This window comes from Dromaius novaehollandiae, chromosome 27, assembly GCF_036370855.1.
Source record: "Dromaius novaehollandiae isolate bDroNov1 chromosome 27, bDroNov1.hap1, whole genome shotgun sequence".
Classification (NCBI taxonomy): domain Eukaryota; kingdom Metazoa; phylum Chordata; class Aves; order Casuariiformes; family Dromaiidae; genus Dromaius; species Dromaius novaehollandiae.
In genome coordinates this window covers 6,604,921-6,619,603 of record NC_088124.1, presented here as the reverse complement: position 1 = coordinate 6,619,603, position 14,683 = coordinate 6,604,921, and the positions used below count along the sequence as shown (strand labels likewise).

The 14,683-nt window shown below is 43.7% G+C and overlaps 1 protein-coding gene across 7 annotated transcripts in view; it reads left to right on the top strand.

Annotated features, from left to right (window-relative positions):
- LAMB3 (laminin subunit beta 3) overlaps nucleotides 1-14,683 on the top strand; it is an 81,955-nt gene that overhangs the window by 47,319 nt on the left and 19,953 nt on the right. For 2 of the 7 annotated variants that reach the window (XM_064498077.1, XM_064498079.1), the window contains exons 3-5: nucleotides 3,262-3,394; nucleotides 4,218-4,282; nucleotides 5,026-5,180. In XM_064498077.1, coding sequence (XP_064354147.1) covers nucleotides 3,291-3,394; nucleotides 4,218-4,282; nucleotides 5,026-5,180 — 324 coding nt within the window. In that variant the 5' untranslated portion in view covers nucleotides 3,262-3,290. Of the gene's footprint in view, nucleotides 1-501; nucleotides 684-1,914; nucleotides 1,994-2,268; nucleotides 2,324-3,058; nucleotides 3,188-3,261; nucleotides 3,395-4,217; nucleotides 4,283-5,025; nucleotides 5,181-14,683 lie in introns of those variants that run through there. The other 5 variants (XM_064498078.1, XM_064498076.1, XM_026111737.2 and 2 more) reach the window with 5 other exon arrangements.

The following is a 14,683-nucleotide window of genomic DNA, read 5'->3' as shown; positions in this document are numbered from 1 at the left end:
TGTCTGTCAAATTAAACACCCTAATTTTAAAATTGGAGGTTTGGGATTTATTAGACATTGCAGAATTTGAACTTGTGACACTGACTGAAGTATGTGCCACAAACTGGCAGGACTGTTCTGTACACCCTCGCGCATTTTTATGAAAAGATTAGTTTTTATGCAGGTGGCTGTGATGCATTTCTATTCTGAATACTGTGACTTCTTTCCACCTGAAATTTAAAACCAACCCAGCAGCATCTTTCTTGGTTGCCGCCAGACCACAACTGAGGCACTAAGATTTTTCTAATGCCAGCCTATTGTCATGGGGTACAGAATGACATGAAAGGGGAAGACACCTCTGGAACAGAATATAGAAGCTGCTTAGCTGATCACACAAATACACCACCACCGGGTAGGGCTGCGGCTCAGAGCGCTGTGTGTTATCCACTGACTCAGCAACACGACTTCCTGCAGGAACAAGTTTTATCTACAAATGTCTTAGCCCAACCCTCTGAGTCTGTGGACTCTGACAAAGCACAGAACAGATTGCTGCAGCTGTGGGCTACATTGAAAAAGCATTTGAAGTCCTGAGAGTGGCATCCTCTGTATATCCCTTTGGAAGAGCTTGAATGTCGTTAGATGGCACATGTACTATGGTTGGGAACACTGCACTAAACCATGCTGTCCCTGAACACCCAGCTGAGGTACAGCAACTGCTTTTGCTCTGTGCTTTTATTAATTTGCAGATGATATTCTGCAAATGAGCCTGTTCCCTGCTTTTGTTCCTATTTGAACTTGCAAAGCCTGAAATACCAGGTGATTGTTTACCTTGTTTTGGCAAGCCACTGGGGAAAGCTCAGAGGAAGAAAGGATGGAAGAAAGTATTTCAGGTAACTCATTTGTACAGCTTGTGGTCAAGGTATCATCTTCCAGGCCTTACCTTGTTTGTGCAGCTGAATTGCAATGTCCTGTTCTTTACAGCAAGTTGTGCTGGAGTGTCACCGTTTCAGAGCATATAAATGCTCAGAATTGCTGGATCTAATAGGAAGGATGCAGAGCATTCGCAGTCTTTTCAAGAGTTGTCACAAAGTTATGCCTCTGTTCTGCTACCAGTGGGCCTGATTTATGTGGGGAAGGAAAACTTAAAGGAGGAAACCTGTGGAAAGATGAGCTGAGGAATTTAGCTGAAGCTTGCACTGCAGACCAGGGGACAGCTCCACCAGGTTGAAGGGCAGCTGATCCTCCCAGCCTCATAAATGTGGTTTCTAAAGGCACGAGCACTGACTAGACCAGCATTAGCCTCCCTTTTGCATGTGGCTTTAAACCAGACAGAACAGACATCCACCAGTGGATATTTAGCCCAGGCCATGTGTCCTTAGCTGGCTTGCAAGAATGCCTTGTCCAGTATGATCAGAAGCCTTGCAAAAGCCAAAACTTCTCTCACGTCTTGTCTCCTTTGTCTTTTCTGGGACTATTACTCTACTCTACCAAGTCATGAAGGTAGAGAGGTTTGCTGTGATTTTTTTGCAAAGCCTACATTAGATGTTTTGCCCTTTACTGCATACAGTTGTTGGTGAATTTGTCAGAGCTTGGGAACAGTTCTGTGTCTAGACTAAGTGATAAACAGCCAGCAGCCTAGCATGAAGAGACAGTATCTGCAGCTCATGACAAGCTTAATCTTTTGCTTTCTCTGTAAAGTGTTTCAACGTTTCTTTTCGCTTCCTTTGACATGCCGAGGAGGGGAGGAGGCATCTTTGAAGGAAGGCTGCAGGAGGAGGAATGCAGTGTTACAGCATTGCTGAGCAGCTGTCTAAGGGCAGGCACACCCAGGTCTGCTCCCTGCTTACACAATGGTGCGGGCACACCTAAGGAGAGACGGAAGCTGAGCCAATGTTTCACATACTGTAGCCTTAGGGACAATATTTTTTTTTACAGCTTCATCGTATGCACTTTCTGTGAGTTCCTGCTCCTCAGTTCGCACACGTCTGTGTTGCTCCATGTGAAGACGGTGGAGGTAGGTAGCGTATACCAGCAAAGTGACAGGAGCACAGATGCAGAGCAGTCTGACAGTCAGCCGTTGCCAGCTTAGCACTCCTGAAAGCAGGAGAGAGGAATTTATTTTGGGGTTGTTTCGGTAAAGCAAACGGCAAAGACTTGACACAGGTTCCATTTTTCTGAGGTTTGAGAAAAAGGGGTTTTGGGGGTCTGCATGGCTTTGGGGATTTGGCAAAGTAAATGCAGAGCTTTTCACCTCTCCAGCTACAGCTGAAACACAGCATGTGTTGGCAGGTCTGCGAGCCGCTAGGAGCCAAGCAGCCGGGTGGTCACTGTGTGTGGCGCAGGGGTGAGTTGCAGTCCCGGTGGCATTTACTTAACAGTCCTTTCTCTAAACAGAACTATCAACGACTGAACAAACTTTGGGAAGAAAAGGCCTTTAGTGCCATCTCACACACTTTGCAGGCACACTAGAAGACTGAACTTAAGATACCATTTTCATTAACACTATCATAAGCCGATAGTGATTATTGAGCTGTGTCAAGTGTAAGGAGATCTGATTTAGGTCCAAAGTAGGGGTGAAGGGATGCTCTCACCAGCTGGGTATTAAGCTATGGGTCTGGTTCTTCCACAGACTCCCTTTGTGGTCTTGCTTGATTTATGTAGAGGATGATATTCAAAATCATCCTGGTGTGATAAATATGGAACCTCTTTGGAAATCTTGGCACTTTTCTAGGTACCTAAATGGGCACCTAAGTGGGTTCGTTGTCTAGTCTGCCATGTCACTGTGCTCGAGGCATTCAGGCTGAAGCCTTGTATATGAATAGGTAGGGCAATTATAGTTCATATAGATGTCCCTAAGTGGACTTTAAGTTATCAAGTTTGGGTGCTGGCGACTGCATTGCCTTGCAAGCACAGTGCTAAGTGTGGTCTGCAAACCCTGCTTGGGAAGCTGGGCAAACGTGTGGGTGTGAGAGCTGTGCCGAGGTGCGCAGCTGCAGCAGCACTCTTGCTGGCGCTCAAGCTAACCGGTTTAAAGCTAACTTGGGAATGTCTCGGTAGTGTCTGCACAAGCCCCAGGCACACTGGGACTATCCGGCAGCTGCAGATATGAATTCACTTGATGGTAAACTGTAGAAGCGTTCGATCATGCTGCCGTCATCCTCCTGCTCAGTGACCTGTGTCTGCAGCTGTGCCCTGTCTGGGAGCTGTCGTGAGTTATACGGCATTTGGGTGTGTATGTCTGGGGATGCCTGAATCACTCCCTTTATCTTACTACACCCACAGGTACCTACTTACCCAGGTGAGGTAGCTGTATGTTAAAAGCAGAGAGAGGAAAGAGCCAGCGCCTCAGAGCACTGCGGGCTTTCAAATCAGCTGTGGATAACACCGGAGCACAAAAGTCCTCGCCTCGAGTCAGGTATGTGCAGTATACCACAGGCATCGGAGACAAACTGAGCGTGCCTTTGGTACTTGATGTAAAGCAGGGAAAATGGCAGGGGAGAGCATTTCTTACTGCTAGGTGAGTGCTGGCAGTTCTGTTTCTAGCAGGCTCTTGTGCAGGATTTCTGTGCAGAAATTCTCTGCAAGTCACTTACTTTGCAATGACTTCTACAGATTTTTTTTTCTGTCATAGAATAAGACTTTGGACTACTTGAAATGCCGGCAAGTAGTCTGAAAACGTAGGGCAAAGGGTGGGGTTGGTGAACAGAAATTACGCTGTGTGCATGTAAAGAAGCGGCAGCCCAGTTGCTGCCCTTATCAGGATATAGTTTCTAGGTGTGTGTTGTGGCTCGGCTTTGGCAGGCGTCCCCTGCCCCCGGCTGATTGTGCTGCTGGGAGCTGTGGGTTCTCAACATCCCTGGGAAAGCAGGCAGTTGGGAATTACAACTCTGATAAGAGTAAGTTGCCATGTTTGTGTTTGTGGTTCACCTCAGCAATAAAAAAAAGATCCAAAGATAGTGTTTGGGGGAAGAGGGCAATCTTTGATATAGTTTGGGAGAATCTTGTGTATGCTTCACGACTTAGACAAAAAGCTAAGATTCTTCCTAGTCATTCATTTTTAATGTATAATCTGAGGGTCTGATTTTCCTCTTGCTTGTTCTGGATTTTCACCCATGCTACCCTTCGGTAGGTCAATGAAATTACTTGCCTATAAATTGTGAAGGAACGTAAAGGACCCAGACTGTGCTTTAGACAGTGTTTTCTGCTTCTTTTTGCTCATGCTGCAAATTCTTCCCCAGGTGTGTCCTCAGCAGTATGGAATCTCGCTGCCAACTTTGTCCATGGGCGTTATTTATACTCACGGGTAAGCCTTAGCCCACTCGCTGTGCTTCTGAAAGGATATGAGGGGAAGCCGACTAAATATTTCCTGCCGCTTGGGAGTGACTTTGTTGTGTTTACAATTAGGGTGGTATATTTGTAATATAATGAGCTATGTTGCCTATAGCCTCCATATGTACTGTGTTTTAGGCAAGATGGTTTTATACACAGCTACAATTCTTGCAAAGTAATCAGAACATTAACTTTATTGTTGAGAAGTGAATGACAGGAAAGTTTTCTTCCTGAGGTTAAGAAATACTGCTAATGTAAGCATTATATTAGCCATAGTTTGATGGTAGCAGCTGGGGGATCGGTGTTCAAGAGCAGTGTTGGTGTTCTGCAAAAGGATGCTTTCTGTCTGAGCTACTATAAGTGGCTATAGGTGCCTACAGATAAATGGGGGAAACCAGATGGTGCTGTTCAGTATGATGGACAGTGAACTGAGAGTCCCTGAAGCCCGCCATTGGGAATTTTTCGTAGGCATCATGACAAAGAAGAGTTTCAGAGGTAATTGTTAGTACAAACCACTTTTTTTAAATACCTTTTATATTAAAAATAAAAGCAATTCAGGGGCAAAATACTTATGTCCTATTTGACACACATTTATATTGTAGCTTTGTATCAACATGACCTCATAATTGATTTATTGGGGATAATAGTTATCAGTCAGAAGTGTGCACTAGTACCACTCTGACATGTTACTGAGGTCTTGTTTCTCTGCTGTTCCAGCTTTACTGCAGCTCCTAGATGCGCAGAGCTCCTGTTCTCATGGAGCTTGCTACCCGCCGGTGGGAGACCTCCTTGTAGGAAGGATCCATCACTTGAAAGCCTCCTCTACATGTGGCCTTACCAAACCCGAGACTTACTGCACACCGTATGGGGAAGTATGTTCATCTCCTTCCTCTGCATTCATAAATCTCACATAGGGATGCCAATCCTTTTACCCATGTTATCCCTGCTACCCTTTTACAGCGATGTGTTTAACCTATTTCGGGTATTTATCACCCTTTCAATAACGTCAGATAATCTCACAATCTTCAGTGTCTCCCTGAACCTGTGTAGAGGCAGGGGAGTGCTTCATTCCCATTTTGTTGAAGTGCAGCTGAATGTGAATGCTGTGGCAGGGTGAGGGCAGGAAATCTCTGGAGCCTGTGCCCCTGGTATGGGATCATACTGGAGCCAGAGAAGAAATTGCTAGTATTCCCATGAAAAACTGAGGGCAAAATGTGAGTTTCTTCATCAAAAAATCCCAAGCCTTCTTAACACCCCAGACTTTCTAGTTATAAACTAAACCCAAATTTCAGTCATCAAAAATGGGATCATTTCAGGTCTTTTACAAAGATCTAGAAAAACTGTTTTCAGTTAGGTTGGTAGTGCAAGGGTAGGAAATCATGCTTAGAGTGTAACATTTCAGCCAGCTGCAATTGCAAATTCCCAGTCTCCAAATCTGCCACCAAAATCAAAGTAAGGCTTTATGGATAAGTCTGCACAGAGCTGAAAATGTTGCAGGATTAATGTCCATAACATGAACATATCCTAAAGCCTTTCTGCATTTGTCTGGAATTTTTAACTTCTATAACAGGGGTGGAGGAACCTCAAAATGGAGTGGGTTCAATGCAGGACAGGTTATAAGGGTCTTGAAAGGCCTGGTTGGAAGAGATCCTTGAGAGGGAACAGCAGACCTCTGATAAGGCAGTATTTGCTATAGTGAAATCCAGTTCCAGTGAGTCACCTTTCTTCTGGTTCTAATTCCCCTTAAATTTATAAATAAAAGGCCAAGATACGGCAGTAAGCGGATGTGTGTTACATAACTAGTGACTATCTCACTGGGTTGGAGAGATGTTCATTCTTTTTTTCAGTCTGGGCTGTTAGGTCAGGGTGGCTTGGGAGCTTTTATTTGGTAAGAAACTGAAGCAGCCCCCCAGCCTGGACATGTATGAAAGTAATGCTCCTCCCAGACCCTTATGCTTGCTGTAGTATCTGTAGTTTGTCAGGTCTTTTTCTGGGCTGACAGTTATAGGCAAACATTGCTGCAGTTCGGGCTCCCACTCACTTTATTCAGAGCTGTTTTGCTGCTCCAAGGGAGCTGATTTGTTTGCTCGCCTCCTCAATATGCAGCAAACCCCCAGCTCCTTCTCAAGGGTACTGTGGCTTATGGACAGGAAAAAATTGAGCATTTCTTTCTGGTCTGACAATGTTTTTCTTTCTATTTTCTGTTGGTACTGGAGCAGCATTGTGCACACATGTACCTCTTAAATCTTCACCTAACAGTGACTTTTGCTAGAAGAGGAAGACTGTTTTATGGGAAGTAAGCGTCTTCAAAATCTTGATTAAGCTGGTAGTGTGTATAACAGCTAGAGTGGGCTAGTTATACCTTTTACTTAAACTTGAGAAGTCACTCTGAAGGGCCTTCATTTGTGATAATCTGCGTGATTTGTCATCTTTGAGGCGGAAGCTGGATGTATCTCTCATGGTTATAATGTACCTGAGTAGAAATTATCTGTTCCGTGCAGAATCCATGAGTGAGGTCCTGCATTGCACAGGAAGTCAGAATGGTAAAACTGCAGTCTTCTGGTCCCGAAGTTCCTAAAATATTCAGTCTTCATATTCCTTATGTCCACCTTGTCTTATAAATACCAAAGTTAAAAGGAACTGGAGCAACTAACACTTACATGTCATATTAAGTTGGATTCTCTACTTCCAGCTTTGAGAATGGAGTCTTTGCTTCCTGAGCTTCTAAGTATATGATCCTTTCCTTTACTGAATAGAGGGATACATTGTTACTGCTAATAAATTCCTGAAAGACACTTGTTTCTGTTGTAATGGCTTCTAGGAGTTTTGAGTATATCAGTTCCTATCTTTGCAGAAGGAGGAATCCCCATGTGTAGAGCATTTCTTGATTTCCCCCGGTTTTGATATTTCCCTAATATAGATGAACTCACTATTTCCTAGTCCCATCTCATAAAAAGGAGGCTTGTTTAATTTATAGACTCTCATGACCTTTTTTGCTACGTGTCTTGCTCATGTGCCAAATAGGTACAAAATTGGAGTCCGTTTTGCAATCTCAGCAGAGGGCATGGGATGAGGGGTTGCTCTCATTCTCTGCGTGCTGCTCCCCCTGCCAGCTGGCTGGTGCCTGCTGTCTGACTTCAGTGCCAGCCTGCGCTGACCCCGCGTATGCTCTTTTGCAATTCTAGTAGGTCAGTTGCTGTGGGCATCGGTTTCAGCCTCTGCTCCATTGTCTGCTTCCAGAGCTCTGGCTCTGAGTCCCTCTAACCTTTATACTTTGCACTACTGATTGCTCCATTTCTTGGATGTAGGCTCAGTCTAGTGAAATCCAGGAGGGACTCTGCATTGCCATTTATAGCACAGGGGACTGCAGTGATGATTAGGAAAGTGATGGGGGGTGGAAACCAGGCAGACCAATGGTCTGGCGTGAAAAGAACTTAGAGCTTGGGAAATGGCTGTTCAAGTCAACAGGGAAAGTAAAAGCAAGAGGAAAACTGAAAATAGAATTTAAATATAAGTGAGCCTGGATTTGGAGTCCTGAAGCCACTGATGTGCGTGGAAAGACTCTCAATGACTGAGGTGTCGTTCCAGGCCCAGTAAATTCATCTGTTTATTTAAATGCTAAGCACAGCACTTTGATAGGAATATGGAATAGCTATTATCACCTAGTCATAGGTAAGAGAAGGCACTGTGCAATTTTCTTGCAGATTAGCAGGTTCCACATCCTCTTGCCTGGTTACCTGTTCTGTGGCAACGTGACAGCTTTGTGACACATTCAGCTCTTGGCTTCTCTGCTGGAAGAAGCAGTAACAGGGCCTTGGCTTATTTAGACCAAGCAAGATTAACACTTCTCTGGGGAGCCTGGACAGTACTTTCCTCAGGGCTTATGCAGTACTTTCAGCTTAAAAAACATAAAACTAGAAAACAGCTACAGGTTTTCTGGTTGTTTTATCGTTAATTAATTTTGAGGTACCCAAAACACTGTGTACATCATTGTAAAGGCTTTTGAAAAAGAATATAGCCAAGATGAGAACAAAATTGGGTTTCCTTGTGTTTACCTTGCTGCTCTGAATCCTGCTTTCTACAGCGAAAGCAGTTTTTGTGTGTGTGGTGATTACATGGATCCTTACACCCTCGCTTTCCCAAAAGGTTTATCATGTGAGATATTAAAATGTTGTTTGCATAAGGTCAAGGACCAAGATTTTCTGCTTTCTCTCACCTGCTTTTCCTCAGCAATTGGTGGATATCAGCAATGAAGAGTAAGAAGTCATCTTTATCACTCCATGTGCCTGGTGATAATGGGTCAGCCAGTTGAGGAAGCGAGAAGAAAGGCACTAGATAAACCTAATCCTTAAAACAATTGCTGTGAGGGGAGTGTGAGACTGTCAGGCAAAGAGAAATCCTGGAGTGACAGAGTCTTTCTTTTACTGAGAGATCATTGCAGTTGTCTGGCTGAAGTTATCCGTAGTGTCTCTCCCTCTAGTATCTAAGCACTGAATCCTTTTTGACTAGTTCCGGAAACACAGGCCAGGATCTGTGAAAGGGAACATGCTGAAGACTCTAGTGCTTCTGTCTACCTTATTGCTACCATCTGATGGTTACATCTGCTTGCCCACTTGCGTGAGTTGTTAGGGGACCTCAGCAGTGATTCTATATTGTAAGAAACATTTTAGTCCAAATTATACTGCCTGCTGGATGGTTCAACAGCCCTTAGACATGTTGGAATAGGTGAGTTCATGCTAAAAGCCCTGTGCCTACCAGCTCATTTTCTTTTCAGACCCAAGGCACAAATCAAACTCTAGTCTCCTGTGGAGGAAAATGCATCCCTAGAATCATGAAATAATTGTGGTTGGATGAGACCACAGGAGGTCCAAACCCCTGCTCAAAGCAGGGCTGCTAGTTTTGGGTATTACTTCATAACGTTTAGGGTTCATACCAAATAATTTGTATTCCTGACCTGTCGAAGGTAACACAGTAACAGTGAGTTACTGATCTGTGCTTATTACATGTTATTCTTGCATTCAGGCACATCCTGTTCTTTCCTTCAGGGATATGTCTCTACCTGCAGAGGCTGTATAGAAGAAAAAGGCAGTTTCCCTGCATATTTTCTCCTCCTCCATTTTCTGTATCCTCTTTCTGCCACATAATTGCAAATTGCCACATATGCTCTGAGACATCATGTCATCCTCTCATAGACAAATTGTAGAGGCAGCCGGACTCCAGCAATGTATGCACTGTGCGGAGATAAAATGATACAGTATGGTTTCTCCAGACTGTCATTCTGGCAGATTTTAAACAATGTGTTGCTGAGAGGACATAATGAGTGAACAGACTGGGTGAGGAAAACAGTCACCCACATGTTTACTTTCAAGCAAGAGAAATGAATTGAACTTCATCTCCTTAAACCTGTGCACTGTATGCTGGGAAGCTTGTCCAACAGATGTCATTGGCCGTTGGAGGTTGTGCTCAGCCTGGATTCTGGTCATTTAGAATGTATTTGCTGACTTCCAATTTATTGACCTTACTAACAGCAAGATTCCAACTGTCCCTAAGGCCACATGCATGTTTATTCAAGGAATTTGTCCTTAGGTTCTTAGTCACAGATAATCAGCAAAAAGCTCTGCTTTCTGGCTGTGAGTTCACTTTGAGAAGGGAGGAAAGGTACATGGACTAAAGCATGTAGATATAGTTAGACTCCCTGAAGGAATATGCTACCGTAGTTTTTAATTGATCACTGCTGTCCTGTAGTGATATTAAATTAGGTTACACTTGACAAATCAGGCCCCAAACGCAACTGGCTCCAAACAGTGTAGCGCTCTCGTAGAGCAGTGAGTGCCAGGATCTCACTGGAATATTTATCACAGGAAGGAAACAGAGTTCTTAGACAAAAACTGGGCAAGGCTGTAATTTTCCACTGAGAACAGGCAAGGCCAAATCTTTGTTTAAGCGGTGCTGAACACCGCATTCCTGTTGGAGCAGCAGAATGAGCCGATCCGTAGATGGGGTGGGTCACGAGATGACTCTTTCTGAATCTCTGCCTTGCTTGTGTTTAGGGACAATGCTTAAGTCTGGGGGAGTTTCATCTAAATTATTTGTTACTCAACTCTCTGTTGCAAATGCTGGCGAAGAACAGACAGCAGCCACTGAGTACAACTACAGGTTACTCCATGGCTTTGTGCTCTGGCTATTTCCAGAGGATGAAAAGATGCAGCTCAGTACCATTCTCTTGTTCAAGGTGTTGTGAATATTTTGAAAGCAGTGACAGCAAAGGCTGCTCAGGTCCGGATGTCATTTGCTACAAGTCTTGCCAGACTCTCAGCAAACAGCAGTCTGGCTTCTAGTAAGCTCAGCAAAGCTGAAGTTAGAAGAAAATCGTTTAACTGCTCGTTGCCTCTGTAAGGGTGTGCCAAGCATTTAAGATCTCAGGTCTGATCTGCATCTAGTTGTGGGGTCCTTCCCTTTTCAGCCTGTTTCTTTAAATAGGCACAAACTTTTATCCAGTCTTTCTTCTTATTCATTCTTCTTCCCCATCTCCTTTGTCACCTCTGAGTTTTGGGGTCTCCAGTAAAACCAAACTGAGGGTCAGTTCACTGTATTTGTGTTTTGGGCATAACCTCAGAACTCAGACTTCACTGTGTCACTTCTGACTGGCCAGGAAAGGATGTGAAATTGGGCATTATGGCTAAGTTTTATTTCCGTGATGCAAAATTGAAATGCAAATGAGAGGTCTCTTTGCAAATAAAAATTGCTCACTTAGAAGCTTGGCGATGGCAACACATTCATTGGTAATTTCTATGGTGTTTTCCACTGAACATGTATGGAGTACTTTACAGGCAAAATGAGACCTACTGCATTGTCCTGGCATAGTGGTGCCATGCAGCTGGTGCTAACAATTAAAACAGGCTGAAATAGAATTACATAACTTGACTTTAACAGGTGCCCTTGTTCCTAAGATAACTTATTCTTGCCACCCATCCTATTTTTGAATAACTCTGTCTCTATACATATCTATAAATTCCTTCTGTCTTCCAGATCTTTCCAAAATAAACTTGGAATGGTAATCACTGTCCCAATAAATATTTATCATGCAAGACCACACAAGGTTACCGTATGGGAGGCTGGATGCCAGGAAACCGACTGACACAGTGCCTCTTGCTGACATGAAACTGGGTTAATACAAGACCACCAAGGTCTCAACAGCTGTTAAAGGTCTTCATTTCAAGGCTACAGAGAAGCAGCTTCCCGTTTTCGCTGATGAGTAATTTCAGTTTATTTTGGTTTATGCACCTATGCCAGCAGGTTTTATTTCAAGGGTTCTCTACTCATGTTAAAATGGCAGCTAGAGCTACTTAAAATACTTTGGTCAGAGTACATCAGCTTAAAATTCTTTGAGGTTTGCTGCCCCTGCATGTGTGGAGAGAGAGGAAGCATGGGAGGTTAATGAGCAACTGGTTTTACAAGGTCATAAGAGAATGAGAGCCGCAAAGGTCTGAAGCAGAACTGAGGCAGAATTGCATGGCTCAGGGCTCTGTTTGCCTTAGGTGAGAGTGCATTCACACGTGTGCACACACAGTGCGCAAGTGTCCCAATGGCTTATAGTTGTCCTTCCCAGGTATCAGCTACCTGCAGACAGATACACTGCTTCCTCTCAGAAAGCATGTTGTGTGCATACTTCCCATTCTAGTTCACAGTCTGGATTTGCTCTTACATGTAGTGTATGTGCATTTTTATTTGCAATTGCTAGTTGTTCTTCTAAATAGATCCCCCCCATTTATTTCTAAAAAATAAATCCTTTTTTCCTCAACATGCTAGCTTTTCCTCTAAAATGACTGTCTTGTGAACTACTTTTCAAACAGCTTGCACAAAATTTCTTTTAATCTCAGAGTTTTGGTAACCAGTATTTTGGGTGATTATAAGAGCAGCTTTGCATTTTTGAGATGTAGAAGGGCAGTGAGCTGTTGTCAGACCTACAGCTTCTTCTGTGATCCTGTAGGCCTTTTCAGCACCACATCTTGCAGGGTCGCTCCAGGCACCCCCTAGAGCGCATACATATTCTTTATGTCTCAGTAGCACACGGGCTGGACTGCCGGTGTTTGGCGATGCTCACCTGGGAGAGCATTGGATAAGACCAAGTATGGGGGGACTGGGGCCCAGGACTGCCCCGTGGGTTGGTGACTCAGCTTAGACTCTGACCTCTTCACTTCCATTTCTGTCATGTACTCCCACAGCCTTGGTTTATTCCTGGCCAGCTCATCTCCGATGAATTTACTGAATCATTTGCTATTCTGGTAAAAAAGAGGGGGAAAAGCAGGGAAAGGTGTTTTCTTGGTAAATCGCTCCTCAGCCCACAGTTAGATTGTCATTTTGGCAATTCCCTCTGTCCCAAGGAACTTTGAGACACATAGTCAGTAACAGCAAATTCTCTTGTGCAATAGAGTTTCACAATTTGCTCAAAGTATGTGAAATGAATTTTGGATTTTGTTTCCAGTGTTAATTATAGCTTAAAAAAAAAAAAAGGTAAGCCCTTTCCCAGCTCAGATTTCAGTTTGCAAGTCTGTCGCTGGAAGTGGCATTTTTTCCCCTCTCTGTCCCCAAGCGCAGACATGCTCAGTCTGCCTGGCAGGAAAGCCGCACTCTGGAGCTCGCCCAGAGTTACTCTGTGTTGGCCTCAGCAAGGCAAGTGTGAGCCAGGCTTAACAGGCAGATCTTTTCCTGAGTAAGGGATACTTGGGACAGGTGTGATCCAAACAGGTGCAGACTGCAGAAGCTCCACAGGATTAAATGGGCAACTTTACCAATAAACTAGAAAAGATTTTTACACTGAGCAGAGCTCCCAGGATGATTCTTGGATAAATTTGAAGGGTCTGTCTCAGGCAGATAGTTTCATCTTTACTTAGGACTGCATTTTAAAAGTGATTGAAGCTTCATTGCCAAAACATTAATTGCATTTGAGCTGCTAGAAGATATTTTGTCTATGGCTGTGTGAATGGTCTTAACAAATATGCATGAATAATTCCTAATAAATAATTTATCTGAGGTTAACCTTCCTTTTCCCTTGCAGAAAGTTGTCTTTTTCCCCTTTCTAATCATAGTCAGAATTGTGAAGTTTAATGTTATTGGGAATTGTTCACTAAATTATTTCTGTGGATAATTCCCATAGCTTTCTGACAAACAATCTGCCACTAGTAGTCATTATGTGCAATGAATTCTTCTGACTGGACCAAATTGTATTGTTTCTGTTCTACACTGGCAGAGCCAGGAGGAGTTGGTAGACCCAGGGAAATTGCATGATTATGTATTTTGGAGTCTCTCTGGGTGCTTTCTCAGCAATATTCTCTGTGTTACAAATATCGTAGTTAGTCAACTCCTGTTGTGGGATGTTTATAGATGCAGCATAAAGAGTGCAAATGTAATAGAAACAGATCTGTTTAAACCGAGGATCTCTTTGCAATATCCATCTAACTCTGCTGAAAGGTTCCCAGGTCCATTGGCAGGGGACTCAGTCCTACATTTTGCTAGAAACTAAAACAAAACCACTGTCTGTGCTCAGAGCTCTCTTAAGGCGCTGTAGCTTCACGGCTGCTTAACTTCCTTGTCATCAGCAAAGCACCATCTGCTAATGATGAATGAACACAACCTCAAGTTGGGAAAGCCATCAAACAGCTCTGGATCTACTGTTAGATGATTATGGTATCAATTTCTGTTTTCCATTCCAAACCAACCTACGCTTTGTACGATTTGGGTTTTGTGCAAGTGGAAGCAACAAGGTAATTCCGGACGGAGTTTTCCCTTGATTTTTTCTTTAAGTTAAAAAAGAGTTCTTATGGAACTCAGTACTTTTTGTAGAAATAAAAGAAACTTGCTTGACTTAAATGATCCTGTTTCAGGAAAAAAGAAATGTGTAAACTGTGACTCAACCTTTTCACGGTTAGAAAGGGAAAACAGAAATCTCCATTCTACCACCCCATAGCAACTACCTCCTGCTGCCTCGGCACAGCATGCTCCTGAACACGGATTTTTCCTTAAACCCGACAAATGCACAGGAACGTACTCAATGTTTCAATTGGAATCTGCTCATTTGTTTTAATAACAGATGGGGAGATTTTAGCACAGACATAGCTGTAAAGTGCTTCTCGTTACTTGCTCCAGGCACTTGATGTCTCCGCCCTGATGCTGAAAGCTGGTCTCGTCGCTGGTGTCCCAGATGTGCCCCATGCCTATGGTGTTGCCTCATGCCACCCCGGAGACCTCCAGCCCTCGCAGCTGGGGCATCTCGTATTGCCTTCTCGCTGTCAGTGGTTAACACCTGTGTTGAATTTTCCCCTCTTCTGGCTGCTTCTCTCCTGTTAAACCTGGTTTCCTCTCAAGGTAGCTTTCT